The 17508-nt window shown below is 29.8% G+C and overlaps 3 protein-coding genes across 3 annotated transcripts; 2 read left to right on the top strand and 1 right to left on the bottom strand.

The window, feature by feature from the left end:
- Positions 1 to 1903: 1903 nt before the first annotated feature.
- LOC120280623 (serine/threonine-protein phosphatase PP2A-3 catalytic subunit) lies at positions 1904 to 6169 on the top strand. Its single transcript, XM_039287502.1, has 6 exons — positions 1904 to 2272; positions 3814 to 3928; positions 4292 to 4400; positions 4482 to 4559; positions 5321 to 5512; positions 5750 to 6169. Exons 1-6 carry the CDS (start codon positions 2017 to 2019, stop codon positions 5921 to 5923), a joined length of 924 nt encoding a protein of 307 aa, XP_039143436.1. The 5' UTR covers positions 1904 to 2016; the 3' UTR covers positions 5924 to 6169.
- A 727-nt stretch (positions 6170 to 6896) lies between these two features.
- LOC120280757 (protein Jade-1) lies at positions 6897 to 8583 on the top strand. The gene is made up of 2 exons (XM_039287702.1): positions 6897 to 7712; positions 8390 to 8583. Exons 1-2 carry the CDS (start codon positions 6930 to 6932, stop codon positions 8432 to 8434), a joined length of 828 nt encoding a protein of 275 aa, XP_039143636.1. The 5' UTR covers positions 6897 to 6929; the 3' UTR covers positions 8435 to 8583.
- A 1760-nt stretch (positions 8584 to 10343) lies between these two features.
- LOC120281236 (NAC domain-containing protein 41-like) lies at positions 10344 to 12198 on the bottom strand. Its single transcript, XM_039288110.1, has 3 exons — positions 12017 to 12198; positions 10998 to 11272; positions 10344 to 10850 (listed from the first exon to the last, which is right to left on the bottom strand). Exons 1-3 carry the CDS (start codon positions 12186 to 12188, stop codon positions 10344 to 10346), a joined length of 954 nt encoding a protein of 317 aa, XP_039144044.1. The 5' UTR covers positions 12189 to 12198.
- Positions 12199 to 17508: the final 5310 nt, after the last annotated feature.

Here is a 17508-nt window from a genome sequence, read left to right as displayed (position 1 = left end):
CCAGCTTAAAACGAAACACAGTATTGTTCCTTTGAGAAAAAGGCCCATCAGGCCTTGTGATGCAAGTGCCGCCCTCAAACATCCTTCAACTTTTTCCACAACATATTTCCATATTCCAAATAAATTTACCATTTTATGATTTTATTTTTATTTAAATTTAATTATATATTATTTAAAAAAAATAATAGTTTTCTTTTACCAATTCTCCAACTTCACTCTAACAAACTGGTCATAGTGAATTTGCTCTGGGCTGAAATTAAGATTAGGCCAACAGAACTTGTTTTACCCCAAGCGAGTTTAACTAGACCTGCTCATGGGCCGGTTTGGATCGGGCCGAGTTCATAATTATTAAAATTCAAACTTGTCCAATTATGGCCCGTCCTAATAATGCGAGCCTTAACTTTTGCTAAAACACGTCCGAATTTGATAATCTTTAAGCAAGACCTACTCATGCCTGCCAAAATAGATTTTCATCAAATAATAAATAAATTATACAAAATATTAACAATAAATAATATTAATTTGTGAATATAACTAAATATTATTTAAAAAATACATAAAATTAAAACACAATATGCACATATTTATTCAATCACAAAACCTAAATTCAAAGCGCATGAATTCTCATTTTACTTCTGCACTCAATCTCCAGCTTTGGGTTTAATCAATGATAATCAACAATAAATATATATTATATAAATATAAACAAAACTAATTAATAAATAATCAGCTATTCAAACCATTGTATATAAGTATATACAAAACTAATTAATAAATATATTTTATAAGTTAGGTCGGACCGACCCGGTCAAGGGCTTTTATTAATAGAACTAAATCCCGGCCCCTTTTTAAAATGAGTTTTTTTTTTTGTCCGAGTCTCTGATTATCATACGTGCTTATATATTTATCCAAACTCTCCCAATTTTCTTGCGGGTCTTAGGGTGTGGATAAATAACCCGGCACTTAGACAAGTCTAAGTTAAACCATCTTGCATATATTTTACCATAAATTGCTATAAAATATTCACTCATCTGTCCCTTTGTATCACAAACAATTTTCAATGCACATTATAATTTCAAGTTAAAAAGCAGACATTGCCAAATCAAGCCCAAACTCCCCCAAGCACCCAAACAAAACCCAATAATATTTAAATTTCCATGCAACTCAACAAACCAATCAAGAATGTTTGTTTACTTTAAAGAGGTAAAAAAGTTAATGAAATTGACTGATTTTCTCTTACTTCATAAGCTCATTAATTTACTAAAAAAATGAAACTATTATTCTTTCACTTGTTGTAAAACAACAAAACTATTAAAAATAATGTTATTTTTACCAAGTTGGAGAATTATCACTGTCTTTTTCACCACGTCATGCCATGTTAATATCAGGATGAAACAAACCACATCAATTGAAATTTAGTCAATATATATTATCATGATGATTAAATAATAATTATGTTTACATTTAAATTATATAAATTTGTTCATATTGATATCACCTCCTTCCCAGATGTGACAAGTGTATGTTGAATAACCGCATCAAAATAAGTATTTTTTATTTTAAGTATATTAAAAAAAAAATTATCAGTGCATAGTATAATAAATCTAAAAACAGCACTACTAACGGCACTTCAAATACGACGCGTGCTTACGTGTATTATTCCCATTGGTTGATCAAGTGTTGTCATTTTTTATAGATTTATCTCCGGTGCACGTAGCCCAACACTTCTTTTTATACATGAACTTGTTTGAGACTAGAAAACTCACCATACACGTATTAAACGTCGACGTGGCGAATGTCCATTGGTGAGTCGGGTTAACGGTGTCTATAATTTTAGTCTATTTACTTAAAAATAAATTGATAAAATAAATGAATTAAAAAAATAGAAAGGAAGCACATTCAAGGCCGTCTCTTGGAAACAAGATCAAAACCAAAAGCTCATCCAAATCGAGATCATTCCCAATTGCTTCTCGGAAACCCTAGCCGGTCGGAGATCGGGACGGCGACGAGCGAACGATGCCGGCGTCGCATGGGGATCTCGACCGGCAGATCGAGCGGCTGCGGGAATGCAAATTCCTCCCGGAAGCGGAGGTGAAGGCGCTATGTGAGCAGGCGCGGGCGATCCTTGTGGAGGAGTGGAACGTCCAGCCCGTTCGCTGCCCTGTCACTGTATGCGGCGATATCCATGGCCAGTTCCATGACCTTATCGAGCTCTTCCGCATCGGCGGTGATGCCCCGGATACCAATTATCTCTTCATGGGCGACTATGTTGGTTAGTGTGGATGCTTGATTCTGGTTTTGTTTCCTTTGATTAGATCTGTGTATTTTTCCCCGCATATGTGGTTTTATTATTGTTAGGTTTCATTTTGGTAAGAAATCAAAGATTTTTGGCGAAATTGTTTTTTTTCCATGGCAGTGAATTACAGTCTTGGGTGCATTGACAATTGAATGATGTTTGTTGTTGCGCAGCTTGCGCTATGTTTGTTCTGATTAGCTTTTCTGTTCTATCTATGAGTTGTGATTGAGATCGAGACCTCATTAAAAAATGAAAACTTTAATGAAATGAGAGCAGAGAGGAATTTGAAATATTGAATAATTAAGTTTAATCAGATTGGTTGATCTTAATTCTTATCAATTTCAGGCAAATGATAGTTTTGGGCAGCTGTACCTGCTCCGATGGCTAGAGCCATGGATGGTATTCTGTTTATTACTTCTTAGTCGTTGTAGTGAAAGTTGGATCAAATCAATTTGTCAGGAAAGGAGCTATTGAACTTAAATTTTAGAGATGTGATTTATTCCCGCCACTATTCTTAACTTCTAAGTCTGCTGTTATGCTGCAATATAGGTCTTTCTGTGTAGGACTAATGGCTTTGTTTGTTGCTTAGTCTGAGGCAAATTCTGAGTTATTGCCGCCACTACTCTTAACTTCTAAGTCCGTTGTTGCATGGCAATACAAAATATAGGTCTTTCCATGTGGGACTAGTATCTTTGTTTGTCGCTTAGTCTGAGGCAAATTCTGATTTATTACCGCCACTACTCTTAACTTCTAAGTCTGTTGGTACACGACAATATAAAATATAGGCCTTTCCATGTGGGACTAACGTCTTTGCTTGTCGCTTAGTCTCGGGCAAAGTCTGATTTTCTCTTGTCTACATTCTTACCTTCTAAGTCTGTTGTCGCTTGGCAATATACAATATAGCTCTTTCCACATAGGACTAACGTCTTTGTTTATCGCTTTTTTCTGAGCCAAAGTCAGATGGGTGTATATATTATGACTGCAAGTTTATATAGTGAAAGTTTTGATGAAATCAAGATTTTAGGAACGAAGTAAGAGAACTCAAATTTAGAAATATGATTTGTTCACATCACTACCCATAACTTCTAAGTTCATTGGTACACAATGGTATAGATCTTTTTGTGTAGGGCTGATTTTTTTTTTTTTCTTTTCGACGCTTAGATTGAGGCAAGTAACTGATATTTTTTGTCTTGCCCCTTGGATATTGGTTAATGAATGCTCAGGATAAATTGCAGCTTCTTGTCTTGCTGTTTTTTCTTGCACACCTTCAGCTATTATGTTCATTGAAGATCATGAAAGGTTAATTTCTTTGTTATCTGTATGTTTTATTTGTTATGCTGTAATATGAATGTTTATGCATTTTCTTTTTTTTTCTTCTCAATGTACATGTTTTTTTATGGTTGGATTTATTTGCACTGTATGCTTATCGTTCCTGCGAAATGTAAGTTCTAATATGCCATTGTTACTTTTTGAGGCTGCATTCTTGTTTACCTCAATGCTTATTCTCTTGGATGCAGATCGTGGTTATTATTCAGTGGAAACTGTGACTCTTTTGGTTGCCCTTAAAGTTCGTTATAGAGACAGAATCACAATTCTCAGAGGAAATCATGAAAGCAGGCAAATAACTCAAGTGTATGTGTCCTGTTCCATTTATATTATCAATGCACTGCTGTAGAATCTTTTTTGCGGTATAGAGTTGTAAAATGTGTTATTAATGACACCACACTTATGATTGGGTAAATTTGTTACATGGTTCCTGATTCCTTTCTGTTGTTCTAAAACTTTACAGTAGAAATGTTTGTATTTTTCTTTTGTCACAACCTTTTAACTACTCTTTTCACAGTTAAAAAGCATGGGCAGTATGCTAAATCAATGATTGACGGAAATAGAACTGATCCATCCTTAAGAGAGGATCAAGGGGCATTTTCTTATGATTCTAGGCATCGTCTACTGAATACATTATGTATTTCTACTGAATTCAGGCGTTTATTTCAGGTATGGTTTCTATGATGAGTGCTTGAGAAAATATGGTAATGCCAATGTCTGGAAGTATTTCACAGACCTCTTTGATTACTTACCCCTTACAGCACTTATCGAGAGTCAGGTTGGTACTTATAATATATACTAAACTTTGTCTTGAATATTTTTGTGATTTGTCTTTGACAGAATTTGCTACTGCTTGCAGATATTTTGCTTGCACGGCGGTCTCTCCCCATCCTTGGATACATTAGATAATATTCGTGCTCTTGACCGCATACAGGAGGTATTTACTGTTTATAATTATTAGTAATATTCTCCATCTATGTGTGAGTAGGAGTTGTGAGCACTAAATGAGTCATTAATCATTATTGTTGCAACCTGAATATTTTTGGATACCAGTATGTAACAGTCACTATAAGTGGTGGTTGTTGTTGTGATGAATTTTCCTTTACCTAATTTAAGTTTGAAATTTTTTCATTTTGACTTTGGTTGTAAAGAGAGAATTTATGTGGTTTTGGCATAACCCAATTTGCATGATTATGTCTCTTGCAGTCAACCAAGTATTAAAGCACAACTAAATCACTTAAGGGTATTCCACTTGCGTCGACTCACTGCTTACCTGACAAATCCAAGTGTATTCTTGCATATGTGCTTTGTTTGAAGTATTTGCTTTCAAAAATATTGATATGTGATTTATTGTAAGAGTTCATGCACTTGTTAGATTTGTGTTATGAATGTTAAGTTTCTTGACCCTGAGCCTAGAGTTGTACCTTATAAAGATTCATTGTTTGGGTTGGTAAGACTTGGAATCTTTCACATATCTGTTTAACTGTTTTACTGTTATGTTTGCATTTAGTTGATTAAGAATAATATCCCTTTACCATTATTTTCAAGGGAAATAATTCCTGGCTGCTATTTGTTCAAGATAATATGTCTTTTGCTTATGATTGAAGCAGTGGACAATTATTGTGGATCTCTTGTTAGATTTGTGTTATGAATGTTAAGTTTCTTGGCTTTATCTAATTGTGTTCATTTTGGTTGTAGGTCCCTCATGAAGGGCCTATGTGTGATCTTTTATGGTCTGATCCGGATGACCGTTGTGGTTGGGGAATATCTCCAAGGGGAGCCGGCTACACATTTGGACAAGATATAGCTCAACACTTTAATCACACTAATGGTCTCAGTCTTGTAGCTCGAGCCCACCAACTTGTGATGGAAGGTTTTAACTGGTGTCAGGTAAGTACTTGGCTTCACTTTCCTGCATGTTCCAGTAGATATAGTAATGGTAGAATCTCACTAATGGTATGCATGCAATTGTTCCCACTTCTCTCTGCAACTTTTGACCTAATCTTGCATGAAGACGCATTGATTCGACATCTACACACTGAATGCTGAATTACAACTTTACTCGGTGGCCAAATAACCTGATGATATCTTTTTACATTACTATTTTTGTTTCTTTCCATGATTCAGGACAAGAATGTTGTTACTGTATTCAGCGCACCAAACTATTGTTACCGTTGTGGTAACATGGCTGCTATTATGGAGATCGGAGAGAATATGGATCAAAACTTCCTCCAGTTTGATCCTGCGCCAAGGCAAATCGAGCCAGACACCACCAGGAAGACTCCTGATTATTTCTTATAATCGTCTCATTTTTCAGTTCCGTTTGATTCTGTAGATTTGTGTTCGATGGACATATGGTGGTTGTGTGTCGCCGGGGGGATCTCGTCGTTCTTCTTCTGCCTGGAGGTTTTTTGGATATTGACGAAGATCTGTTTTCGTTTTCTATTCTTCTTTATGTGGATTCTCAGAGGGTTCTGTTGTTCTTCTTTTCCTTTGTATTGTAAAAGAAATTTAGAAAGCAGCAATGACAATTGATATTTCTCTTAATTTTCTTACAATGTTTCCGGGCAGGTCTTCTAAATAATTTTGTTGGATGTTTTGCAATCTCTTGTTGAATGGAATAAGCTTTAAAAGGTAAAAGGATATGAAAGTTGGAATCATGAGTTATTATGCAATAACATTAGTTTTGTAAATATTTTAATAATATTATTTTCAAAATTATTCCAACTTTTTAATATATATTATGTCATGATATCGTAAGTTATCATGACACGAATTTTTCTAATTAGTGATAAAAAATTTAAGAGACTTTTAATTCATATTTATTTTTGGTTGATTTTATATATAATTAATATATAAACTATTTCTGTTAGAACTTTTTTTTTATGGAAACCATATATATCTATTTCAGGTTTTGATGCTTTAAATTAAATTGTAGATAAAAATACCAAATTGAGTTGATAAAAATAAAAACAAATTGTGAATATATATAATCATACTTTTTTATCATTTATATATAAATTTTTAACCTTTTATTTTAATATCTCACATGCAATTTCCCCACGAAAATTTAAAAAAAAAAAAATGAAAAAGTTTCAACGGGCCTGGGCCCGCGCAATCAATTTTGCAAAACAGAAAACAAAAACAGAAAACAAAAAATTTCCCGCGTTCTCATATGAAACCAACTAGAATTGAAAACTCCCGCCCTTTTTTTCATCTCCCTCAAAACCTCAAATCCCCGCCATTAGACTCTTCTCTTCATCAAGACCTTGTCTTTCTCCCCTTTCTCCTCTCAAAGCTCCAATCCATGGATTCCTCCTTCCATGCTCTCCCACCTTCCAAAAGATTCAAGCTTCTCAACTCCCAACAACCCTCCTCTGACTCTCTCCCTTCTAAACAACCCATTGAATCCCCACTTCCTTTCAATACCTTCTCCTCTTCTTGTTGTCTTCCTGCTAAGAAGCGTGTTTGGGCTCCTCTTCCTCTCTCTCCAATCAAGCATCAAGATGAAGTACATGCTAATGGTGAAGCTGATGATGAAGAAGATGATGATGATGATGATGGAATTGTATGCTCTGTTTGTCAGAGCACTGATGGTGAGCCATTAAATCCCATTGTAATTTGTGATGGTTGTGAACTAATGGTGCATGCTTCTTGCTATGGAAATCCACTTCTAAAGTCAATCCCAGAAGGTGATTGGTTTTGCATGCAATGTGAGGAAAAGAACAAATCTTGTAGCACTCCATCTTGTTGTCTTTGTCCTGTAAAACAGGGAGCTTTAAAGCCTACAGTGGATGGTAATTGGGCTCACATAGTGTGTGCATTGTTAGTCCCTGAGGTTTTCTTCAAGGATTCTGAAGGCAGGGATGGGATTGACTGTTCTTTAGTGCCACTGGGAAGGAAAGAATTGGGTTGCTATGTTTGTGAGAGTGTGGATGGTTGTGCAGTGGAGTGTTCTGAGCCAAAGTGTGGATTGGGATTCCATGTTTCTTGTGGGTTGGAGAAAGGTCTTTGTTTTGAGTTTAAGGAAGCCAAATGTGGTGCTGTTGTTGCTGCCTTTTGTCAAGATCATACTCAACTTTGGGAGAAGGTAATGTGTGTGTGTATATATATAGGTAATTTAGGGATGCTCTACAATAGTTATTAGATCATTATATAATGGTCGTTGTTTTATTAAAAATATTAACTCCACCTCCGAGGTTAACAGCAGTGGTTAGATGAGTGATTTATGAGTATCTGTAATTTAGGGATGCTTTACAATAACTATTAGATCATTATATAGCGGTTGTTGTTTTATTGAAATTATTAACTTCACTTCCGGGGTTAACAGTAGTGGTTAGATGAGTGATCTATGAGGATAGGTAATTTAGGGATGCTTAACAATAATTATTAGATCATTATATAATGGTTGTTATTTTATTAAAAATATTAACTCCACCTCTGGGGTTAACAGCAGTGGTTAGATGAGTGATTTATGAGGACCGGTAATTTAGGGATGTTTTACAATGACTATTAGATCATTATATAATGGTTGTTGTTTTATTAAAAATATCAACCTCATCACCGGGGTTAACAGCAGTGGTTAGATGAATGATTTAACGGTTGTTGTGAGTACATCTTTAGATTTATTTTTTAGAGGCGTTTTTAGAAAATATATTGTCTATATATATATATATATATATATATAGAAATTATGAAAAGTTTGATGGGTTTGATTGTTGATGATGGTTTGTTTGATGTGTTTGTTTGTTTTGATTGTTTTTGCAGCAACAATTGACTGGAAAATTCAGGATTGTGCCAAGGAAGATTTGAAACTGTAGTGTTTTTGGTTGTGGATGTTATTAGCTAATTACTATTTATGCTTGTTTGAATTTAGTTCTTATTTAGTTTGGTTATTGTTTTCTTTTTCCTAATATGTAATTTTGGATTATTTGATGATTAATGCATGGTCTTTATCTTAATTGTATTGCTGTTTAATGTTTTATGTATTATTGGATGCATAAGAGATAAGTAGTAAAACCATTAGAGCTATCAACCACTGGCAAATTGAGGGTTCAAGTGATGGTGGCTTATTCACATTGTACCCAAAAAAAATTAAAAATAAAAAATAATCACAGTCAAGTGATCATGTGTGAACTTGTTAGTTATTATACTATAATTTGTTTCATTCTAAATGTTTTTTTTTCCCTATTTTTGTTTTTCATCTTGTGAAAATAATCTTCACTTTAAAGTGAAGTTAATACATATTACCATCATTATATATAAACACTTCTATTGTAAGTAATTGGTCTACAACTACTGATTAGTCTAGTGCTAGTCATTTGTAGTGGGTGGGTAAAGATATTAGATTGAAACTTTTATTCTGACTATTGCCACATTAATATAGCGGTATTGCAGAGATATTGTTTATAATATTTTAATAATGTTATTTACATATTATTTCTTGTTTATGTATTATTAATGGTACCTGTTTAAATAGGTTTAGTGAATCATCTGTGGGAGATATTGTATTATTTTTTTTATGGTTGTATAACAAAGATAATTTATAATTAGTTTGACTTGGTTTTTGAAAATCTTCCAAACATGTATGTGCTAAAGACATACATTGCTGTATATGCTGTCCTGTTGTATTTATAGAGTTCCTAGTGATTGATAAATTATCATAATTAGTATACCATTTTACATGCATATCTATTGATAATGTTTTACTAGGATAGTATTTGTTATTTTTGTCAAAAAATAATAATAATAAATAATAAATAATTAGTTAACTTTGTCACATTTTACCAATAATTTTGGTTTATTGGTATCAAGTACATTATGTAATGTATTCGTTTCGTTATATAAGAAAAGAGTTTAAAGTAAATATACATATATAGGACCATGGGCTGGTTACAAAACCAGTAGCCAGAAAAGGGAATTTTCCTCGGCAATCCATATATAATAATATACGGATATAATGACCCCAATGAGCTCTTTTTGCATGACTGAACTTTAAATATTTTTTACCACCTTTCAATATTATCATTGAATATAAGGGCATTGCTGTAAAATGGCACAGCCACATTTCAAAAAAAAAAAAAAAATCCCTGTATTTATTATTAATAATATTGGTGGTGCGTTTTTTCAAAATTCGAAAATTTTATATTGACTCAAATACATAAAATAATAAATAAATTTAAGAAGTCCTTTTATGCCAGAATTTGGAGCACAATGAATATTACAAATGCATACATATATATGTATATTATAAAGAGCACAAGTAACAAGGGAACAAATGCCTTTCCCTGTTTATAAAATTTAACTAAGCAAGATGGTAATTAAACAAGTTTTTGGAGATCATTCAAATGCAAATCAAAACAAGGAAGACATATTCATGTATTTGAACATATAAAGAAACATCATTATTTCCATGCCTATAAATTCTGAAATTGGACCTGTTGAACCAAACCTGAGCCAGTGGCATACTCTGTCAAATAAATTAAAGATGGAGATATGTATAATATTCAAGCTGAATTTAATTTATCAGATAATTAGAGACTATTAGGAGCTTCTAACAAATGTAACATACTAATAATTCCTCCTTCATAATTTCTGCAATTAGGAAGAGGAACAGAAATAAGAACATCAAATAATCAAATGAATCAAACAATAACATTAATATATATGTTTATTTACTCTTCACAACTATAGAGCAGTATTAATTCTATGAATTACAAATTCAGGTGAATTTTTTGAATTGGTTTATCGTTCTCAAAAATTCATTATTATCATCATCTTCATTGTCTTCAGGTCTCATTGAACTTGATGGCGGTGCAACAAGTGCACAGGCATTGGAAAGGTCATGTTGTTGTTGTTGTTGCTGCTGATGTTGTTGCTCCTGCTGCTGATGATTATAATGATCAGGCACACCTGTGGAGTTGTTGTAACATTGTTGATACTGATACTGTTGGTAACCAGGAGTTGCTGCTGCTGGTGGTGCCATTCCTGCAGTGCTTGTGCTGCAATATTGAGTGCCATTATAAGTACTGTTGTCCCTCCTCAACCTCTTTGATTCTGGCTTCTCAAAAGCTTCAAAAGGAACTGATGAAACTGGAACTTGAGGCATTTCTTCTTGATGATGAGCATTAGTAATAAGAGATGAGTGATTTTTATCAACATAAATTTCCCCTTCTACTTCATTCCCTGTCTTTGTCTTCTGAATACGGCACAGCACCATCTCTTCTTCCTGCATTTCCATGCATGCATGCACCACAAGTCAAATTACATCATCATGTTCATCAACAAATAATTAATCATCAACAAAATAAGTCTCTAACTTAATTTCTTTATAATTAAGCACTTAATTTGTTCAATATAATTAGTAATTGCATACCATATCGTAACTTTCAACGAATAATTTGATTCGGTACTCATTCATAATCCACTTGGTTTGCACTCCTCTTTTATTTTCATCGTAATGATAATACTTCAACGCTGTCTTTTGACCAATAACTGCATTCATGAATTTTATTGGAATATTTTGGCCATTCATGTGCCAATAACCATTGCCGGCACTTCTTTCCAATATACTGTTTTTCTTCCCTCGACTTTTGCGCTTCGCCATAGTGAAATAATACATTTCATTCTCGAGTTTATATGAAATATCCCCTGCAAAACAATATAATTAATTTATAATTATTAAAAATAAACATGGAAATCCTTCATACATACATAATCATTATTTATTTTAATTCTAAATTCATAAATTATCCACCAACAATATTTACTCAACAAATTAATCAATTTATTGTCCTATGAACAAGTACGGAGAGATATATTTAATTTAAAATATATTTATTAAAATTGTGTCACACATACAAAAAAAATAAAAATAAATAAATAAAGTAAAATAATTTTAAAATAATCTCTTGTCACCACTATAATAACTAGTTAGACAACAATTAAAACTTTTATTACAAATTAATTTGATAACGATTAAAAAATAACAATATATATATATATATAAACGATGGATTACTACATATCATCATAAATTAATAAAAAAAATTTGTAAGAAAATAATCTTGGATATCTCTTTCTCTCACATGCACACACAACGCAAACATGATTCTAATATAATTTTTTTAGACAGTAATCACAATCATGGGTTTTATGAGAACATAGATATATACAATTTTAGATATCTATTTAACTTGTTTGATATTTGAATGACTAATTTTTTTTGTACTACAAATCATAATCGGAATTAATTAAAGAAAATTTTAAGAAAAAAATAGAAAATATGTAACACATTATTAAATTAATAAAGGTTTTGAAACATACTTAATATATAAAAAGCAATCAAATTAATTTTTAAAAAATAATAAAAAGGAAGTGAAAAGAGTTAATTACTTTTAAGCTTCCACGGTTCAGTACTATAAACACTTTCGTCAATGATAACACCATTAAGTTTATGTGGAATTACGTAACCCTGGTTATATCTTTCCTCCAAGAGCAAGATAAGTTCGTAATCTCTTGGCACAAACCGCATCCCAATAATAAGATTGGGAAAAGGCTCCGCCATTGATTTTGACAACAAGCTTCTACTCTTCTTCCTTTCTTTTCTTCCTCCTTCTACTTCTAATAATATTTGTTTTGATGCTATAACTTTTATAGCAAGTCAAAACTTTAGAATATTTATTAATTTATAAGAAAGAGGCAATTGCTAAAAACAATCTTAAACAATCCTATAGATAAAAGGATTAATAGGATAAAGTAGTTACATTAAATCTCTATTATCTTATAATGATTTATACTTAACTAATTTTTAAATTTTTTAGATTCAAATTTAAAATTTGATTTTAATAATTTAAAATAGATAGCTTTTCTAAAAAGTCAATTTCAAGTTGCAACATTAACGTTTTTTCACTCTTTTTTTTTTCAACTTCTGGCAATATTTGTTTTGATGTAAGAACTTTTTAGCAAATCAAAGGTTTAGTGGAGTATTTAATTTATAAGAAAAGATAATTGCTAAAAAAATTTTAAACAATTTTATGGATATAAAGATAAATAGGATAAAGTGTTTAATATATATTGTCTTACAATAATTTAAACATAACTTCTTTTAATTTTTTAAAATTAAAATTAAAATTTTGATTTTAATAATTTAAAACGGATACTGCTTCCAGAAAGTTGACTGCAACATTACAATTACTTATTTATTGATTTATTTATCTATTATTTTATTTATTTATTTTTTTTTTTTTGGTTCAGGTTTTCTTCTTTTCTCTGTACCTGGTTTTTTTTTTATAGGAAACTTTGATTTTTTGGTTTTTGTGATTGAGTTTTATATATATATATATATATGGTAAATTTTTTATGTGAGTATCTAAGTTTGGCCTTATATCAGTTTGAGCATTAACTTTCAATTTATATCAAAATGATCACCAAATTTTAATGTCATTTCTCCAGTTGGGTAATTGAGGATTTCTGGTGGATTTTTGGTGATGTGGACGCTGGAAAGCTTGCGTGGATTCTCTGGGTTCACGTCACCGACTCACCAACTATGCCACTTAATCAATGTGGCTTTTTTTTTGTCCACGTAAGACATACACGTCAGCTTCTCTCTCATCATCCTTTTTCCTTTCCTCTCTCTCTAGAATACTGTAGCCCTGGTGATGTGGACCCAGGTCATCAACGAAAGCTTTTCGGCGTCCACATCACTAAAAATCGACCGAAAATCCCCAATTATTCAGCTTAAAAAATAAAATTAAAACTTGATACTCATTTTGATACAAATTAGAAGTTAGTGTTCAAACTAATATAAGATCAAACTTACATACTCACTGGAAAAATTTACTCTAAATATATATATATATATATATATTGAAGATTGCAAAATGACTCAAATGATAGAGTCCAATTCTCAATTTTCTTTCATTGTGATGCTTAAGCTTGAGAAGTGATAATTTTTTGTTTTTTGAGAAGTGATAATACTTCTTAATCAGGCAGTTTTTTTTATATATATATAATTTAAATATATGGTTCTTGTGTTTAAGTAGAAAGGTTTTTACCAATTTATTTATATTTATTTATTTTTAAAGTTTGTTGAATTGGAGATTGCGAAGTGAATTACACGATCCAATCCAATGTTTAATTTCATTTCATTGTAAAAACATCTATTTTATAATAAAAATAAATAATTAATCAACCTAACCATAGAACACATTCAAATTATTATATAGCATTTGAGTTTAAAATTTTAAATTTTTAATAAAAAAAAAACCTGGATACGAACATCCATAAGAAGTAATTTCGGGAATGTTATTCAATTTGATTAGCAATACTTTAACAGGTGACATACTATTAATTTTGGAAATACGAACATCCATAAAATGAACATGCTGTTAAATAATTCTATTTTTATTATTAAAAAATAAATATTTATATAATCTAGAATATATTTTAATAATGTGCATGGGATAAAAAAAAGGTGCATACATACATACAAGTTTTGTTTTAAGGGGTTCACATTGCAATTAAAATTATATTACTTCAAACTTAAAATTATAATAATTAATATTTCAAAAAATATACCACGATTATATCACCATGAGATAAGAGTTTAATTATTCGGTCAAATCCAATCTAGTTTCAATTTAAATATGAAAATTTTTTATATTAATTCAAACTAAATAATAATAATAATAAATATTTTAAAAAATATAAAATATATATACAACTAGTAACTATCATTACTAAGTAAAAGTTGAATCATTCGACCAAATACAATCTAGTTTTAACTAGTTCAATAATAAGACTCATAAGATTATGGCATTCAACAAAATCAAAACTGATTATAAAGTTGTTTTTTAAAATTTGAAAATTTTATATAGAAAAATCATTAGAGTAAATTTTTAATTGGGTGAAGTATAATGTTTTAATAACCGGACCGGTTATCGAACCGGTTAGCCAACCGGTTCCGGTCCAACCGGTTGACCGGCCGGTTCAACCGGAATTAATTTTTCAAATAAATAAATACTTAAAAATTAAAAAAATAAAAAATAAGTAAAAAAATAACTTCAAAAATAAAGAAAAAATAATAAAAAAAATACAAAATTAGATATGACAAAGTTAAATTACCTTTATAAGATCACAAAGTCTCAACTTTAATGTTTAATATACAAACATACAAATATATAACTATACAACAAATATTAAAAAATAAATAATTAAATAAAATATAAGTATACAAGTATACAACAACAATAATAATTAAAAAATAAAAACCAAACCATTGAAATGTTTAGTTTAATACTTTAATACTTTAACTTTAATGATTTAATTATTGATTAGCATAAAATTATAAGTTAATTATAATAAATTAATGATAATAAATCATAATATATTAATATGTTACGGCATTTTGTTTTTTATTTTTACTTTTTTGCCTTTTTGAAATTTGGACCAATTTAATAAGTTTATTAACTTTATTTAAGTTTTTAATTATAAAATAAATAAACCAATTAAATAATTTAAATTAATAAATTAGCCGGTCCGGTTCATTACTATTTTATGTGAGTAATCGGATCGGTTTACCGGCCGGTTCCCGATTCAATCCGGTTCAACCGGCCAGTCCGGTCCGGTTTTTAAATCACTGGTGAAGTAGCTTGTTACTATAGAATCTAAAAAATAAGTCCACATGATATCTAAGATTATATTAAATATAAACATATAAATACATTCATATTAATTAAAAATATAAATATAATATATATAAGTATATATGTCATATATATATATATATATATTATATAAGATGGGGCCAATATATATTTATAAGATTTAATGGTTTAAAATAAGGTTTGGGGTTTCATGGTTTAGAATGTATATTTGTATATTTGTATATGTGTAAATAACTTTAAATGACAGTTTATGTAAGATAAAAGTATAGGTGTGTGAAAAATAAATAAGCGGACTTAGCCCGGTGATAACTGGTTTATTTTTAGCCATAAATTTATAAATTTTAATGTTTATATATTATATAATATAATAATAATAAGTGTATAACGTAATACGTATGTACTCTTTTAGCATTATTTATCTATTTTGTAAAAATAAATAAATTTCTGCCATTGCAATATACTAATAGTGAAAAAAATAATATTTTACTGTAAAAATGGTTGTTTTTTTCCATAAAATATTTATATTTTATGAGAGGAGGTATATAAAAAACATTCAAATTATGGCGCTTAATTTAATTAAAAATATTAATAAAAGAAAAGTTTAGTTTTCATTATTGAATCATTGATGAAAGGTTCATGCGCCACGTTGGACGTGGACGTCGTGTTTCTTTGTGAATTACCCAACAATGATGTGCGGTCCACGTCACGCTCTTTTTCTCTAATAATCCATCTCATCCGTTCATTAGATCCGACAATCCAAACCGTCCAAATTTTTCATGACAATGACTTTTTCATTTATAACCCCTTCAAATTTCAAAATTATATATTGTTTATTTATTCCTACCTTCTTTGACATAACAAATCCATATTTATATCATTAATTAATAAAATAAAAACTAAGTCTCTTATTCAACAGATAAGTTGATAATAACACATAAATAAAAAAATATTAACTTCATTTTAAACTCTATCCAAACAATGATATAAAACCAAACATATTAAAAAAATAAAATTATTTTTAATTTCAATAAAGACATCACATGTTCTTGTTTTACTTGAAGCTATTTAAATAACCAAAAAAGTAGCACAATGCTTGTTATAAGAATCTTTGCATTCAATCTTAATCTAATCTCATTTGATCTCATCCTAATTTAATATAATTTTATTACCTTTTGTTTTGATGTTTATCTAATTAATTAATTAATTAATTAATTAATTATTATCATTATTTAATTCGCAGAGATCTTGTCTGCACTATATGGAAATTAAAAAGATTATTAAAAGTTGGTAAAAATAGTCGGTGATCCTCCAACCTCAAAATTATATGGTAATTTTATTGATTTATTTATTTTTTTAATTTATGTCAAAGTTCTGTTTCCCATGGCAGCATATTTAAAAATATTTTTTTATTTTTTTAATCTATATACCCTGAAAATTCATCTATTAGATGCGTCTCAATAAAACTAAATATTATATATATATCTTTTAAAATTTGGTTTATTTACATTTATACATCCATTTATCTCACATACATTATTAAAATGGTTTAATTACGGGTCCTTATAATTGTGTACTTTTGGCATTTTTAGTCATTCTAATATTTTTAGATACAATCAAGTCCTAATATTTGGTATAGTTGGATCATTCTAGTCCACTGCAATATTTTTAGATACAATTAAATCTTTATAATTTACGCTTACCCATCTACACAGTGGACTAGAATGACCCAACTCAACTAAATATGAGAATTTAATTATACCTAAAAATATTGCAAGGACTAAAAGGGCAGAAAGTACATAATTACAAGGATCTATACAACAATTAAACCTATTAAAATATATATTTCTAAATTATATAATATCAATTTTTTATAACAACATAAATAGATTTTATTTAAATTCTTAATTTTTTATGACAATAGTAAATTTTAACTATATGTAATGAATATATTTTTTTAATTTTTTTAGGGATATGTATGAAAAAAAGTCTTAATCACTGTTAGAAATTTTTTAAATTTAGATGTAGTAAATAAAATAAGTTTAGTTTTTTAAAGTGTATACATACCAATTATTTTTGAGGATATATATGCACAATTTTTTATTATTTAACATGTAATAATAAGTTTAAATGTCAGGCAAACAAATCAAATTTTATACTAAAATATATATAATATTTAGTTCTATTCAAAGTATATATGTAATTAAATAAATTAAATTTTAA

This window comes from Dioscorea cayenensis, chromosome 17, assembly GCF_009730915.1.
Source record: "Dioscorea cayenensis subsp. rotundata cultivar TDr96_F1 chromosome 17, TDr96_F1_v2_PseudoChromosome.rev07_lg8_w22 25.fasta, whole genome shotgun sequence".
Classification (NCBI taxonomy): domain Eukaryota; kingdom Viridiplantae; phylum Streptophyta; class Magnoliopsida; order Dioscoreales; family Dioscoreaceae; genus Dioscorea; species Dioscorea cayenensis.
Note: the sequence above shows the minus strand (reverse complement) of the source record. Positions and strands in the feature narration are given on the sequence as shown.

Excerpts from the sequence above, each read along its gene's own strand:
- LOC120280623 (XM_039287502.1), top strand. The coding sequence starts at position 2,017 with ATGCCGGCGTCGCATGGGGATCTCGACCGGCAGATCGAGCGGCTGCGG. Across the intron at positions 2,273-3,813 it reads CTTCATGGGCGACTATGTTG|ATCGTGGTTATTATTCAGTG; the intron begins GTTAGTGTGGAT and ends TCTTGGATGCAG. Across the intron at positions 4,401-4,481 it reads CAGCACTTATCGAGAGTCAG|ATATTTTGCTTGCACGGCGG; the intron begins GTTGGTACTTAT and ends TACTGCTTGCAG.
- LOC120280757 (XM_039287702.1), top strand. The coding sequence starts at position 6,930 with ATGGATTCCTCCTTCCATGCTCTCCCACCTTCCAAAAGATTCAAGCTT. Across the intron at positions 7,713-8,389 it reads ATACTCAACTTTGGGAGAAG|CAACAATTGACTGGAAAATT; the intron begins GTAATGTGTGTG and ends TTGTTTTTGCAG.
- LOC120281236 (XM_039288110.1), bottom strand. The coding sequence starts at position 12,188 with ATGGCGGAGCCTTTTCCCAATCTTATTATTGGGATGCGGTTTGTGCCA. Across the intron at positions 11,273-12,016 it reads TGAACCGTGGAAGCTTAAAA|GGGATATTTCATATAAACTC; the intron begins GTAATTAACTCT and ends ATTGTTTTGCAG. Across the intron at positions 10,851-10,997 it reads TCGTTGAAAGTTACGATATG|GAAGAAGAGATGGTGCTGTG; the intron begins GTATGCAATTAC and ends ATGGAAATGCAG.